At 36.1% G+C, this 16,995-nt stretch overlaps 1 protein-coding gene across 15 annotated transcripts in view; it reads right to left on the bottom strand.

Annotated features, from left to right (window-relative positions):
* Positions 1 to 91: 91 nt before the first annotated feature.
* Positions 92 to 16,995, bottom strand: part of LOC135100844 (orphan steroid hormone receptor 2-like) — a 262,572-nt gene continuing 245,668 nt past the window's right edge. For 13 of the 15 annotated variants that reach the window (XM_064004296.1, XM_064004298.1, XM_064004299.1 and 10 more), the window contains 10 exons: positions 15,297 to 15,444; positions 14,537 to 14,733; positions 12,519 to 12,728; positions 9,098 to 9,340; positions 8,040 to 8,161; positions 6,499 to 6,719; positions 4,855 to 5,023; positions 4,566 to 4,674; positions 4,003 to 4,160; positions 92 to 3,560 (listed from right to left, as the gene is read on the bottom strand). In XM_064004296.1, coding sequence (XP_063860366.1) covers positions 3,468 to 3,560; positions 4,003 to 4,160; positions 4,566 to 4,674; positions 4,855 to 5,023; positions 6,499 to 6,719; positions 8,040 to 8,161; positions 9,098 to 9,340; positions 12,519 to 12,728; positions 14,537 to 14,733; positions 15,297 to 15,444 — 1,670 coding nt within the window. In that variant the 3' untranslated portion in view covers positions 92 to 3,467. The remainder of the gene's footprint in view (positions 3,561 to 4,002; positions 4,161 to 4,565; positions 4,675 to 4,854; positions 5,024 to 6,498; positions 6,720 to 8,039; positions 8,162 to 9,097; positions 9,341 to 12,518; positions 12,729 to 14,536; positions 14,734 to 15,296; positions 15,445 to 16,995) is intronic. The other 2 variants (XM_064004301.1, XM_064004300.1) reach the window with 2 other exon arrangements.

Here is a 16,995-nt window from a genome sequence, read left to right as displayed (position 1 = left end):
GCCTTGTGCTGGAGCATCATGTTCTTCTGCAGGTCTTCAACCACTAGATGCATAGATAAAATACACTTATTTTAAAAAGGAAATCAAACACTTTTATCTTTTCTGTTTTATGTTAAGAAATACATAATTACATCATAGAGAAGTAATGAAATAGACAAAGGATTGATGATTGTTGTTCTTAAATGATATATACAAGGGTGGTTCCCATGAAAATTTGAGAATAGCTTTAAGATTTGAAAGTGACACAAAAATGTATATCACTACTCATAATTTTACATAGCCTTAATGCCTATTTCAATTATATAAAATATAGGTTGCATTTTATTATTACATATTTTTTTGTGTCCATTTCAAATTCACCTGTTGAGGATGAGGGGCAGAGAAGACTCACCTCATCCACGAGACAAGGATCCACAACTTAGAAGCTCCATGTGTATTAGTAGATGAGCAGCTGAAACTTTTATATTTTCAAAATTTCATACAAAAATATGAGGAATCTTTCATATACAAAAATGTGATTTGTATTTTGTAAGGCATTTCCATTATGAAAGTCTAACTTTTGATAATTCACTCAATATAACGGAAGAACCTTGCATGATTTAAGTGCCAGGATGTTCTCTCACCATGTTGTTGGACAGGGAATAGTTAACTTGTGGCAGACTCAGCAATTCTTACAAAGTTGTTTTTGAAATCTTCCCATCCTGTATCCATCAGTAAAAGTTCCTGATCACTGCTTTCACCCATACGTTATAAAACTTAATCTAGTATTTGATATCTAATAGATTCCTTTTTGATTGTAAAACATCTAAACTGTATAAGGGGTTTAGATGTCAATGTTGTTATTGCCTAAATACAAAAATGTGTTTACAAAATATATAATTCAAAACAATGATCAAGATACTGATAAATAAGACTTTAGAAAATTGCTGCTCCTGCAATTGACCACATTTTTACCTTAATGTGCACAACATTCACCGGTGAAGTGTTCCACTGAACACCAAGGTATTTCAGCCTTACCCATGTGATTCTGGATTAATGTGTAGCTGTGAGGCAGCAAAATATGCTTAATCAAAGTACAATGGATAGGCCTATCACAAACAGCCTAAAACAAGTCAGGTAAAGCTCAAGAATTACAAAAGTAGGAAAAAGTGTTAACACTGGCATTCAAACGGATAATTCCAAGTGATGTCTTTGTTAATACAATCTGGTACATGTACTTACTGAAGTTAACAAAAATAATTTAACACCCAATTTTGGAACAAAACATAAGTAAACAATAAAGTGGAAACACCACTTCCAGTTAACAAATATATACAACAATGGCAGGCCACCTCTGTTCATCCTATTCAAAACACTGTGTACAACAAACTCTGTCTTAGATAACCTACAATACTTCACCCAGAATGACTCACTTAAAAAAAAAAAGAAAAAAAAAGAAAAAAAAAGTAATCTAAAACATTATAATGCCAAACATATCTGATGAGGCCAGACTAGAGTAATTATCAGGGATAGTTGTGTTTGTTCAGAAGCAGACATAACTGCTGTACATAGTTCACATACCAGATAAAGTGTTCATGCTAACACTGTTAAGTTACTAATGTCAAAACTTTATTTGTTTAAATGTTTTAGTGCCTTTATAAGAAATTAATATTTTAGCCATGTATTCTGCCAAGTTACTACCTCATGTATCAAAAGTTTAAAATTTTGGGTAGTATAAAAATATCATTCATGCCATTTAAGATTAACAAAAGATCTTCATAATAATGGAAATAAAGCTTCGACAACAACTGAATATAGGTTCTATGTATTACTGCCTTAGCCACAAGAACAGACTGAATCAATTTGTTACATAAAACTAAATTCACCACTGTCAAAAATAATACTGACATAATCTTACAGTAATGAATAAAAATCCTAGCCACTTTAAAGATAGTTATATGAAATTATATCCATTAGAAGCACCAACCTATATACAGAATATTACAATAATATAATAAATCCTTATTATATTTTAATATATTACCAAAAAGAAAAAAAAAATAAAGTAATAAAAAAGAAAAAAAATTGCAGTTGCAGTAACGTAAAAATATAATAATGAGGTGTTACTCCTTTGGATGTTGTCCAATTACTGATAATTTTTTTTCCTTTAAATCAATTACTGCTGGAACCTGTTACTAAAAGTGTGCCTGGCTTAGTGTGTTGGAGTATATAAAGTACAGTGTGAAATAGTTCAATGAACTGTTTAGATGAATGTGTATGTAGCCCAAAATTTTTGAAGGAAGAAGGTTTATCCATCAGCTTCAACATATGCCCGAATACCCACACTGTCAACACAACTGAAAAAGTATGTAAAGCAGTTGACTTTCCATGGGTTCATGCCCAGCTTTCAGTAATAGAAGACTATGCTACTAACTCTGCTTGAGGGAGAATCTTGATTTCATTATCTGGACCCTATTGTCTAGTTTTGTGATATGACTGATGATAAAAGTGACCAAACTGATTTGAAATGCTGACATAAACTTTCAGTATTTAGTATTGTGCCTCATGTTTGTGTTACAATTATCACCTGTCAGGCCACACAGGATGACCTGACCAGCATGTGTTGACTTAATATCACAACTTACATCCAGGGAGTTAGGGTAAGTTTTCTGCACCAGCGTCAATCTTTGTGTGCTGCTGGTCGTGCCATAGTTCAAGGAAGCCCGTAGTTGTTATGATCAGCACTACTGTGGTGAGATCAACAATGCAAACTCTTGTACCAAGTCTCAACAAAGCTTATCTCTACACTCATACTAGTAAAAACAAGCTCCATTGACACACAGCCTTGTTTAACAAAGGTATTCATCTATCTGGTCTGTACCTTCTGTAAACACTGAAACAATGGCAAAAACTGGCCTTTAATCACATTTCTGTATTGATAAAAACAGCCATTATTAGTTACAGTTAAAGGCTGTATGTGTTGAAAAAGATACTGTACATCAACTGCAAATATACCTAAAATAATGCTTATGAAAATACCCTGATCCACTGGAGATAAACATGAAAACTGGTTAAGCTTGGAGACTCATCATGTAACCCACAAAAATAAGATCTGTCACTGGTAAAAGAACTACTGTATATTCTTTTGGGTGTGGGTTAATGTCCTCATAGCTTAACCTTTCCATGGAGAAGAGTCCATCAACAACAATGCCTTAACACAATTAGTCACGGGTTTTTCTGCGGGGAGTGTGTATTGTTTTTGTGTAAGCAATCACCACTCAGGCCATTACCATATACGTCCCTCACCAAGGGTCCACAATGCTGCTTTGGGTAATGTCTTTTATCTGCAGTATGCCTCAGAGTTCATTGCACACCACCACTGTCTTACCTGTATATGATTGAGCTCTTTAATGTTTTTTATTTTCATATTGTAAGAGAATATTATTTTCTTTGGCCATCTATTCCATACAATATTTATTTTCATTTGACTATTCAGACATTTCCATCTTCATAATATAGGGAATTACAGAATCTATCTGTACATTTCCTATTAGACCAGCAAAGAATAACTCTTCCATAACCTGAAATGAGAAAATGAGTATATAAGTAAATAGAAAAACTGTCACTAATTTCAGGTATATATATATATATATATATATATATATATATATATATATATATATATATATATATATATATATATATATATATATATATATATATATATATATATATATATATATATATATATATATATATATATATATATATAAAGTTACAAATATAACTCAGTCCACACCTTTCCTTCTAGAAACAATATCCATGACTAAATGGGATGACAAAATGTTGTCTCATGACCTTACACATTTGCACTTATAGTTTCAGATCACATGAAGAGTGAATGTTAACTCCAGTACTTCTGATGTGGCTCATTTCACTGGGCACAGTCATGATTATGCTCATTGGTGCCAATCCACAAACTTCAAATCAATAGAAAACAAGACTTGACAGTGAGGGTCTCACCTGTGGCTGGAGAGCTTTCAGGGTAGGTAGCTTAAGGAGGAGGCGGGTAAACCTTTCAGGTGTGTCTGGATATGCATCATCCACATGAAGCCGCAATTCCTGGGCTGCTCTCTCCTGCAGTCTCTCTATTTGGCTCCGCTTTCCACTCAGAACATTTTCTGTGTGATGTGATATAGGTAATTTTTTCTTTCTATGCAGAAAATGCATGCATACTTACATATATAATACTAATGTCCCTTTCAAAATGGGGCATATCTACCTGTCATCTCTCACTATTTTTTGAAAAGAATTTAAAAAATCTATTAAATTTTTTCCTCAATGAAATGTGCCTAAATCTCAAGTCCCCTACAGTGAGCTAGAGAAGCATGGAAAAAGTTCCCAGAGGAAGCAAAATGTGTGAGATAAATGTTATTTATACATGGGTTATAAAGATAATGTAATGGGGTAGACTTGAATCTATGTACCAAGCTCACATTTTTCAAAGAAGGATAACTGAGATGGACCATTTCCATACATCCATTCCCATTCATATGCACAAAAAATAACAAATATAATTTTCTTACCATATTGGAAGAGCACTATAGTTTTTAAATATGCATATTCATGTTCATCTGGCTGAAGTTTAGTCATGGCTGACACAAAATCCTGCAGTCGACTTATGTGCTCTGAAACCTGTAAAATACAAACATATATTAAGACAGCTTGTCCCAGCCATATTCACTCTTATACTTAAAACTTAATATATGAGTAAAATCACAAAAGTATTGATTTATTGTAGAATTTCATTTCATGTTGTATTTCAGATCTAAAAAGAAAATTAATAACAATGTGGAAGACAACTTTGATTTTCACCTGCTTGAACCTAGAGGGTGTGAGTTTTTCAGTGGCAGCAGCTTGAGTGAGATGTGATACAATAGCTGTGAGGATGGTGTTGAGGGACATGATTCTGCTGCACTGAGCCATGCCTAGCGTGAACAGCTCAGACCAGCAGCCTCGCACCAGTGCCACTTGTGACTCTTGGCTGAACAGTAATAAAAATAAATAAATTAATAAGTAAATAGCTAAATAAATAAATAGATAAATATATAAGTAAATAAATAGATAAATAAAGAAAATGTGAATTCCTGCATTATTACTGAAAAGTGTCTTGGTAATGGAATGACATTTATTTTCAATCTATTTCATTTCTTAATTACTTATTAATGTTTAAAAGATGATTTAAAAAAGTTGTACCAATTTCACAAGTTTATTCAGAAAGAACTCAACATTCTATTAGACTGGAGAGAGAGAGAGAGAGAGAGAGAGAGAGAGAGAGAGAGAGAGAGAGAGAGAGAGAGAGAGAGAGAGAGAGAGAGAGAGAGAGAGAGAGAGAGAGAGAGAGAGAGAGAAAAAAATATATATATATAATATATATATATATATATATATATATATATATATATATATATATATATATATATATATATATATATATATATATATATATATATATATATATATATATATATATATATATATATATAAAGTATACATTATGACATTTTTTAACATCAGAGAAAAAAATACTGCATTCCTTTATTTTCATGTATCATCATTTATGCATTTATGCAGCTGTAAGGTCCTAAGGTAACTGTTTTATGGTCTACAGTGCAAGGCATAGGTTACTGGATTCCTACTGGTTTGAAGAAGGTGGCTAGACCATCATCATCAACACAGAAATTATGTTGATACAGGAAGATTATCAGGCAGTTTTGTGCTGATCTCAGTGTAGTCCTCACTCCAAGCCAACTCTATATGACCAGGTTCATGCAGGATGGGGTCCCTCCTCACACTATACATGACAATATTGCATCTCTCCACCAGATCTTCAGCAACTACTTATTTTCTTCAACTCAACTTAGCACACAAGTGTCTCCCACACTCATACAGTCCTGACCTGAATTCAATGGACTTTTGGCTGTGTGGACTCTCCAAGGACTTTGTCTTTGGTATCCACCCTACTACACTGATCCTGATAAAGCTAAATATGACTAATTATGTCCAGCATGTTACACCTGAGACCCTAACAAGGGTGCATCAGAACTTTGTAATCAGAACTTTTGTAATCAGAATTAAGGCACATCTCAATTACATGATGAGTGTAAATTACAAGGATGTGCATAAATGAAGATACAGAACTATTGAAGAATCCAGTACTATTCTGTGCCAATAAAACTGAGATAATGTACACTTGCAATACATTTTCTATTCAAAGTAATATAATTTTGAGTTCTTTCAAAATAAACATGTGAAACCGATATACTTTTCTTAAATCATCCTGTATAAGTTTTCATCTGCGACAGTGTGGATGAACAACTGCATTAACAAGAATTCATACACAGGAGGGCTACCAATGTTCAAGCTAGAAGATAAATGATGGGCATGTAATGAATACAAGACAAAAATCTTTCCCATTAATTTTGTACAACAATAAAAACAGAAAAATATGAATCTTACCTGAGGCACTGAAAGGAGGGGATATTTCTTGCCCAATGAATGGAAAGGAACAGCAATCTTGATGCTGACTCACAGATGTAGTGTACATTGAGGTAGGCAGGCATTGGGGACGGGGCAGTTAAATTGAATGGTACTAAGCTGTCAGCCAGTAGTGGGCCATCCAGCTCATATGTGCTGTTACTTTCAGTGTCCTCACAATCACCATTCTCTGAGCCATTGAACTGAAATATACGACAGTTGATTAATAAAGATGAATGACTTTTATTGTATACTTCTGATGGATAAAATTTCCAACACCAAACATGACAACTGAAATAATTAATTAAGTAAAAAATTCAATATCCATCATGTGAGTTATACAGAGACAGTATCATAGAAAAATTTGTTAATTTTTAACAGATAATTTTAAGACTTTAAATATATATATGGTCACATTCATATGCTAGTTATTAAACAAAACAGTTTTACTATTCTGATTGTTCATATAAAGTACTTCCTCATCAACCATTTATGTAGATCTTATCTAAACACCTATCTATTCTGCTACATATTCATGAAACTTTATTAACAGTGCTATCATAACAGAAGTTTCAACTTGTACATAAATAGTCTTTCAGACTGTTCTATCTAGCAATAAACAAGTAAAACATGCAAAATTAGTAAATAATATTAAGAAATGTATTATTTAATCTTGTAAAACAGGGCAGCATCAGATCTCTTCCATTAATATTTAATATTCCTTGAAGACTTTTTAGTTAAGTATCTATTTATCTGATGTTCTGCATAAATATTACTTTCTTCCTAAAAGCCATTTATATCAAAATTTCTTCCTCCACTGTGATGAGGCCTCAGAGAAAAATGCAGGTGTATCAGCAAGATCAGAATAGTACTCTTGATAGAAGAAAGACACACTAATCCTTTGCTTAATATTACTTAAGTTCCAGATTCTAATGAATGTATCATTGTTTCTTCCCAACCTGACCTGTGCAACCTATTGCTCAATATTTCATTGTTTCCCTTTCACTCCCATTCTTGTTCTGTCACTCATGCATGTAGGGACCAACTAGTAGTAACCTGACTTCACCCTCTTGCTCATTCATGATTTTCATGTTAGTAATGCTCTTATCACTCTTCTATTATAAACTCAAGATAATCTTGATTTTTCACTTCCCTATGACTTAGGACTTGAAAAGAGACCATCAAGATCTTCAAAACTACTGAGTGACTTGCTCTTTTCTAAATTCATTATCTCATTTTTTTTTCTGCCTACAGGAAGCCAATCTGATCCTTACCTGCCATATTTCTTCTGTATCCAATGATCTGTTTTCTGTCCATGAAAGAAAGTGGAGCTCAGTGCTTATTGCTGCAGTAATGCACACAAAGACTGCATTGCATTTTCCTAGTTCATCTTCACTCTTTCAGTTTCTATTACCTAAACTGCTACTTTCATTCAGAGTCAGTGTTTTTCATTCCAGCTAGCTAAATTTAGAAATGTGTCCCCCAACAAAAAAAAGTTCACAAATCTGTCAAGCACCACTTACTTTCGCCATATTTTCTATTGCCCGTTTTACTTGCTTTTCATTCATGTGTTTATCACCATCTCCATTTGCTGCAGGAGAATCGTCCTCTTGCCGCGCATCACCATTACTTGTTTCATGCCAATCTAGAACACAAGGCAACATTAAAGTAAGCTTCAGTTGCTCCAGTGAAGCTCTGGCTATGTTGATGAGAAAAACATGTTTCTTGTATGGATGTGGCAACCTTTGGTGAATCACCTATAATAATGGCATTATGGTCAATAAGAAATGATGTACATATATAACCTATCTCTCTGATACCTCACTCCCTCTGGGAATATACCCCAAAGGAGGGGAACATGGCAGAGGAGCTTCCACCTCTGTTTATCTAGACATTTCCTTCTTGTTTATTCAAGTGCTTGGCCTCTACTAAGACTTGTTTATAATACTATAGGTATGAAAGTGCGCGTATTCACCTATGGTTATCTGTTGGTCACCCAGCCAGCTGTTCCCTTACAAAAAGAACTCAAAACTCATACTGATCAATCTTTGTGTAGGACTGAGGCCACTTACATGTTACACACCAGGACAGCGAGGTCACAACCCCTCGGGTTACATCCTGCACCTACTTGCTGCTACGTGAACATGGGCTACACATTAAAAGGTTCACCCATTTGCTCTGCCATGCCTGGGATTCAAACCTGGGGCTTCTCAGTTGTGAAGTGAGAGTGCTAACCACTACACTACACACTGTGTGTGTGTGTGTGTATGCCTGCCTTGTCCTGGCTATTGCCATTCAAAGGGGGTATCAGCCGGGTATGCAGAGAGATGGCTAAGAAGCATACAGGATACTTTGTGAAAAATTAGTATGAAACATTCTTCCATATTATAAAACCATAATAATCATATCACAGTTACTTGCAGTCTTTTACTTAAGTTAATTTGTTTTAAGTTTACTTTTAAATGAATTATGGAAAACAGATAAAACAAATAAAAATAAATAAGTAGATAGATAAGTAAATTAATAAAAACAAGTAACAGGTAATGTGTAGTCTAAAGAACATATTGTAATCCCCTCTTACCTGCTTCTTTGGATTCCACATTGAAAGCTCCTTCAAAGGCTTTTGCCATTTGGATGTGCAGTTCAGCTAGGCTGGTTGGGGGCTGGGAGGGGATGTCCTTACCCACTACTGGAGTCTTGCTGGATGCCAGTGTTGGGGACTCAAAACCAGATATTGGATTGACAGTTATGGGTGGACTTTCTTCCTTGTCTTGCCGGTCCCCAGCACCCAAAAAGCTATTTGGTTTTCGCTCTGATTGGACTGCTGTTAATGTGGTTGGGGAAAATATTTGGTTAGAGGTAATCCACTGGGACCTATGCCTTACTTTACTCTTTATTCATATAATTAAAACTTGTAAAAATACAATAGCAAACTGCATTACTTTATATTTTAAAATGTAAATACTAATAGTTACAAGTTTAAAAGCTCCTATAAACAAAACCACATTATACAAGCAAATTCAATGTATTTTCTTTACATTTTTTTTGTACGAAGGTGATAGTGCATGATCAGAGAGCAATAAAGTGCTCATACTTTCCAAAAATCTAAATCTGTGAACCTAAGTCAGTAGATTCTAAACAATGAATATTCTATCACATCACAACAACATATGAATGACAATGTTAATCAAGAATATATCTTTGATGGTCATTAATTTACTTTAAGACATTAACAATCTTTGTAGTTAAAAATCAATAATGTATAAAAGAGAAAAATGGAAATGTGAAAGTTACCCCAAGGCTCTAGCTCAAGAATTGGACCATACATGGCCATCCTTTATATTGTGCAAAGTAATGAAATTTTGGTGCATAAAGAACCCATGAAAGCAAAGTAATAAAAAAATAATAATAACAATAAAAAAATAAAAATAAATGAATAAAAATAAATAAATAAAAAATAAATAACTTAAGTGATCATCTCAACTGGAGGGAGAGGTTGCAAGGCCCCAAGTGACTACTATGAATCTTCCTTCTGCATTCTCCACTTGGTGATCTGAAACAGCTAGTGCCATCATAAAGAAACTGAAAGGTGTTGGGGGCATGAGAAAACCCCACGAGTCTCATAAATAGAATGGAAAAGATGTTGTATGTTTCAAGGAGGAATGTATCCCAGATCAATATGAGTATTTTATCAGGAATGTAGATTATCTTGCCATTATGAAAACCACTTTTCTTGAAAGAATCTTAGTTGTTTCCAGATGTGAAAGAAAGATCATTGCAATAACATGTGACAAACACAATCCCATCAATTTACCTTCAACAAAAGATAATAATGCGTGTCTAATGAACAAGATACTTCTAATAAAATTCCTCTATGTGAAGCCAAACACCAAAAGTGCAATGCGATGGGGAATGTTTGTCCATGTTGGTCCTGCACCATACATAGGACATGTCTCTCACAATCAGTCAAGAAGGGGTCAAACTACAGGATAATTTTGCTTGCCCCTTCAAGATCATCAGAGGCATCTCATGCTGTAAGACACTGCTCTGTTGTAGGCCTCCAGCTATTGTGGCTGCCCTGAACTTTTGCTTGTGGCTAATCAAAAAAGGAAAAAAAAAAAAAAAAAAAAAAAAAATTGGCACATGCTATGCCATTTGTTATGGTATAACCATCATTCCTAAACAAGTGAATAAACAAAAAAAAAAAAAAAAAAAAAAAATCAAGGCAGCACATCAATGGAGGTGTTACAGCTGGCAGTGTCACAGTGAAGAGGGAGGTGCTCAGTCTCCCTAGAGATACCACACCAGACACCTGAGGCAACACAGCCACCAACTAAGCTAACTGGCAAGTAGCCTCAGATGACACATGACCATGATAACTCTTGGAGGATCTAAGAAACTTCATCCTCTTTTTGTTCACCTCCTGGATAGCAACACGCAGCTTTGCACGAGGCAGAGGCAAGGGTATGGATGCTTGAGTCCAACATGCTAATCCACTTGACCTCAGTCTAGCTGAACTTGCACAATGGTCACCCAAATGTCTTAATAATAGGTTACTCATGCTTAATGGTCATGCTAACAAAGCACCAAAGTCAGCTGACTTGACCACCCATGAATATCCTGTCTAACAAAAGTGCACCAGTTCACTGGAATAATTTGATCCTATTTTGATCCTAATCAGTTATCAATCAGTTCAAAACAATTAACTTTAAAAAATCTTTACTAAAATGCATATAATAAATTTATATCAGAACAAATTCTATCTAGTAATGTAACAGAAAAAATACTATCGATGAAAACTGAATGAAATCCGAGTTTGCAAATTACTCCTAAAGGAAAGATATCCGATAAGAAATCTTTCTGATTTTTTTGTAGCTTTTTTGTTCTAGTATGAAGGTGCATGACTGACAGGTGCAGTGTTCCTCCAAGCTTAGGAAGTAGATATCCTGCTGGACACATACCTGGGATTCCCTTCATCTAATCGATGTTAATCATTTATCCACTGAGCATTATTTCTGATGAAGAAGCCCCAGAGAAGCAACCTTGTGGCAGCATAGTGACTGACAAAATTGTACATATGATAATGAGATATTCTTACAAAATTCATTACTATAACTACAGAAAAATGCCTCCAGCTATGCCAGAGGCGCTGCCCAAATAATGGCAAAGTACCAAGACATCTTGCCTTGTTGGAGTGCGAGTCTTTTAAAGGGGTCAGTGGTCTGTGGAGGTTGCCATATGTAATCGTGGTTCCAGGGTAGCTGTACATGGTATGGCTTCAGGGTAGCTGTACATAGCATGATTCCAGGGTAGCTGTACGTAGTAGCATCTCCACATCATGCAAAGGCGTGTGCTCTCACAGGGATGTGGTGGCCAGCACAGGGGGAAGGGGATGGGAGGGGAGGGGAGCTGCTGTTATAGTCACTACTACTCACTATGAGGTTCTATGGTCAATTTTAACACTCATCTCTAGGGAAGGACAGGGGAAAGGGGAGGAAGCTCTATTACAAAACTGTGAGGAATATATTTTTCTGGTACAATATTTTACTGACAAAAGACCTATGTTGAATGTTAAAATATGGAATATCATATGAAAACAACAGAGGAACAAAGGCAGTAACTTAAATGTGATCATTAAATTGAAGATATCTAATTAATTGAACAATAAGCCTGAATGGTAAAATTAGAGACTGCTGCTATGAGGCTGCTTGGGTTATTTCAATGTACACTGTATTTACAGTAGCTAGTTAAGTGAAATATTCCACTGATTAGTTAACAAGGTCTATGGGCACAAGACATACAAAACAAAAAGCCAACACATAAATATTACTTGGCCATAAGTTACATAACATAATAAGCAATTAAGTTTGGCTTAAGATGAATATAAGCAGTGTTGAGAATTAAGTTGCACTATTACTAAACTAGCTAACCCCCTGCTCTGGCCACCAACTTAATATTAGGGTGCCTAAGACTAAGAAAACAAAAGACAAAACACCACAAACTTTTGTACAAATCCTTAGTATCGTTCTTACAGTCGCTGCGCATGCCCATCGCCAGACACTTCTGCAGGCGGCAGTACTGGCACCTGTTGCGGTGGTGCTTGGTCACCTCACAAGTCTTGTTCCCTCGGCATGTGTATCCCAGCTGTTTACGAATTGACCTCTTGAAGAAGCCTTTGCAGCCTTCACAGCTGATGGCTCCATAGTGGCGGCCTGTCCGGGTGAGGTGCTTGGTTATAGCTTGTCACATTTAAAAAATAACCCAGATGGCAATGTGTATATAATAATATATATATACTGGTAAAATATTAACATTATACTGTAGTATTAAATTTAAATTCTTGAAAAAGTAACATTAAACTGTGATAAGTATTGATAATGAATATACAATAGCATCCTTCTCTTAATGTACAGGATAGTATAAAAATATTTCTTGATGATTTACTGTATAAAAGTGATGTCATACTCTTCTTTGTGTTGAAAACTTGAAAAAAAAAAAAAATAAGGTGCCTCTATTATGTACTACAGTGTAAATAACATGAGAATAATTGTAACTAAGAAAGATGATTGTGATGAATCACATCAAGAATCAACACACACACACAGTGACACAGAGAGGAGAGAGAGAGAGGGAGAGAGAGAGAGAGAGAGAGAGAGAGAGAGAGGAGAGAGAGAGAGAGAGAGAGAGAGAGAGAGAGAGAGGAGAGAGAGAGAGAGAGAGAGAGAGAGAGAGAGAGAGAGAGGAGAGAGAGAGAGAGGAGAGAGAGAGAGAGAGAGAGAGAGAGAGAGAGAGAGAGAATTATTTTAGATTTACACCATCACACTCTACAAGATTGAGAATGTGATTTTTGCATACCTTACTAGATTCTAAGAAGCTTTTATCTGAGTTTCCATAGTTTTTTAAATATACGGGCACTCCTCCCCCAAAAAGAAAATAAATAAATAAATAAAATAAAATAAAACAAACAAATAAATAAATAAATAAGTAAAAAATAAAAATGAAAAATATTACTGATCCTGTAGGTAGGATAGGTCAGGTTTGATTATTATCTTTGAGGTGGGATTGGGGTAGAGGACAACTCCTCAGCTTGGTCAGGTTAGATTAATATCTCTGAAGGGGGATGGGGGAGGGGAGTCAAGCCCCCCGGCTAAGTTACGTTAGATTAGCATCCATGTGAGAGGGGGAGGGGGGGCGCAGCCTCCCCACTACGTTAGGAGGATTATGATGTAAATCTAAAAATTTACCGATTTTGTATCTCAACTATATATATATATATATATATATATATATATATATATATATATATATATATATATATATATATATATATATATATATATATATATATATATATATATATTACGCTGGCCCTTACTACCTGAGGCCGACACTCTTAACTACCTGCACCTCTGCTTACTTGGATCTTTGTTTCTCGTTGCTGGAAACTTTTGACATGTTCAGGAACCAGAAATATCACTGTTAATAAAATTTCTCGATAACAATGTACACTAGTATATATATATATATATATATATATATATATATATATATATATATATATATATATATATATATATATATATATATATATATATATATATATATATATATATATATATATATATATATATATTACGGTAGAGTGATCGTATACGCAACATATGACCAACCTAGTGAGTAGTGACCTCAGCAACACAAGGATTGATACAACAATAAGATATGTGGAGGGGAACGGATGGGGGAAAAAAAAAGAGGTAATGAAAATTACTAATAAAGATTAACAAGAAAACAAGAATAATGAATAATGATGAATGTGCCGTTGCATAGCCTAGCTTTTCGATCTACAACGGAACAAAACAGAAAGGTTTCGTTTCAAGATACAGAGAGAGAGAGAGAGAGAGAGAGAGAGAGAGAGAGAGAGAGAGAGAGAGAGAGAGAGAGAGAGAGAGAGAGAGAGAGAGCATGCTCTCCCTAAACTACTTATATAGCACCGGGAATGTTGCAATGCGCCGTGGCTCACCTGAGGCTCGGTCACCACACACCACACACAAGTCCATGGCCACAGGCTGACCCGTGTTGCGTGATGTGTATTGGTGAGAGTTGTCCAGCTCCCGGCTGTCAATGTCACTGCCGCTGCTCGCCGCCGCCGCTGCCGCCGCCGCAGCCGCCAAGCCCCCTCGCTCCTGCAGCTCCTTCAAGCGACCCATCCATTCACTTCTGGAACATCATCAACAGATGTATGCAACCATTCCACTTTTCTTTATCAAAGGAAAAAGAATCTGCCTAACTAATTAATTAATTACTTTATATTTTCCTAGACTGTTACAATCTAAATACGTATACATGTAGCCTATTAATACAAGTATACAGAAACTATAAGTACCTGATGTATGTTATCTATAAATGATCTAACTACCTGCCACAGTCTGTGGACATAGTGGTGTTTGTAGTTACTGTTCGATGGGTCAATTTACAAGTCCAATACATGAATCAAAGCGCAAATTAAGAGGATATGTATGTACATACCTGTACCACAATAACATTTCCTTTAATACGTGATATACAATCTCCAATATGGACACACACACACACACACACACACACACACACACACACACACACACACATGGTTGACAGATAAAAATATTATTTGGGAAGAACAAGAAGTTCGCGTTTATTACATAATTCCACTTTTCTCTGAAGTATGCTGAAGGAGTGAGGGAGTGAGGGTCGAGGGATTCGTGGAAGGACGTGGCGGGCGCAGGAGTACAATCACTTACCCGAGGACGGGGGAGTTGCCCAGAAGGAGTGTAGGGGCCGCGCTCAGCATGGTATGGGTGAAGAGGGCTGGGTTAGTCACCATGAGGCCGCCCGCACTAGACACCAGCAGGGGATTGGAGAGGGCGCTGGTGCTGTCCACGAAATCACCTGTACAAAGAAGATAATATAAATGAGAAAAGAAGGAAATATAGGAGGCAAGTCAAGGGAGAAAACGTAGAAAAAAGCCCACTCAACTGTCGCTTTCCCACCCCCCCCAATAAAAAAAAAAAAAAATTTGGCAAAAAAGTGAGAGGAAAACTGATGCTAAGTATCAAACGTTATATATATTAAAATAAGAAAATTCACGTTAGGTTCCAATCTAACACTAAACACACCATAATACATCAGAGTACTGGTAAGTCTCAATGAACACAAGAAAGTATATAAAATTAATAGAACAACGAAGAGTTCAATAAATCTTATATAATAAAACACAGTCTGTCTGTCTGTCCGCTTTACACGGAAAAAACCATTGAACTGTGAAGAAATCTGTTAGGGGGGTCCCCCTTGATCCAGGGAGTGACATAGGCTGTCTTAATTACTTCCAACCTAAACCGTTAGAATGCAAATCTCTCACCGTAACTCAGTTCTTGATGGTAGCGCCCATTCAGGGGAAACGTTCATAATGGCTACCGACAGAGAACATGCATTCATACAACAGTAAACGGACGTATATTTTAGGTTCATTATAAACTTTGTTTGGTTAATAGCTTTGCCGAACAAATGATTGGCTTAGGATGACAAACCGTCTTTTGGAGAGCCAAATTTTACTCTGGCAACGCCGGGTAATTCTGCTGGTATCAAATAAAGAAGATGAGCAAAACCATGATAGGCCTTAATGCATGAGAGAGAGAGAGAGAGAGAGAGAGAGAGAGAGAGAGAGAGAGAGAGAGAGAGAGAGAGAGAGAGAGAGAGAGAGAGAGAGAGAGAGAGAGAGAGAGAGAGAGAGAGAGAAACTCAGGTTCCTTAAAAAAAAAAAAAAAAATAATAATAAAATAAAAATGAGACAGGATAAGTTATGTGAAGTCCTAATACATATGAAAGAAAAGAGATAAGACAACAAAAGCCACACTAGGTCTCAGACAGCTGCAGCAGGAAACAAGACGGGATGACCTTGAGATGGAAAAATATGACATACAGGAGGCTGTGGCTGGCGAACCTCTTCCTCCCCATACGCCCCGATGCTTCCCGACCGCAGCTTCTCTGCATTTTGTTGTGTTGACTTGCTGACTCCTTACATCGATATTAGCAGCTATTGGACGACGGAAGGTACCCTCGAATAATAATGTAAGTCAGTCTCTTCTCTCTCTCTCTCTCTCTCTCTCTCTCTCTCTCTCTGGACGGATGGATGGATGGATATAGTAAAAGACGAATGGCAACACGCTTCATTAGTAACGCTATAAACTTAACCACAAAAGAGAGAGGGGAAAAAGGGTCTTAGTTCCCTTCCCTGCCCAAACAAGACAGCCAGTTCCCGGTCAGGCGTGAGCGGCGTGCCTGACTCCTGCAGGCTACACACATGGCATCATGACTCACAAGAAGAGGCGCTTATAACTTGCAAATGTCAATAGCTCATGTCTCGCTCAATGGTTTGGATTTAGTTTCACATAATGATTCTCTCTCTCTCTCTCTCTCTCTCTCTCTCTCTCTCTCTCTCTC

The sequence above is a fragment of the Scylla paramamosain genome, chromosome 5, assembly GCF_035594125.1.
Source record: "Scylla paramamosain isolate STU-SP2022 chromosome 5, ASM3559412v1, whole genome shotgun sequence".
Taxonomy (NCBI): Eukaryota; Metazoa; Arthropoda; class Malacostraca; order Decapoda; family Portunidae; genus Scylla; species Scylla paramamosain.
The sequence above is the reverse complement of the archived record's forward strand: the minus strand, read 5'-3'. Positions and strand labels throughout refer to the sequence as shown.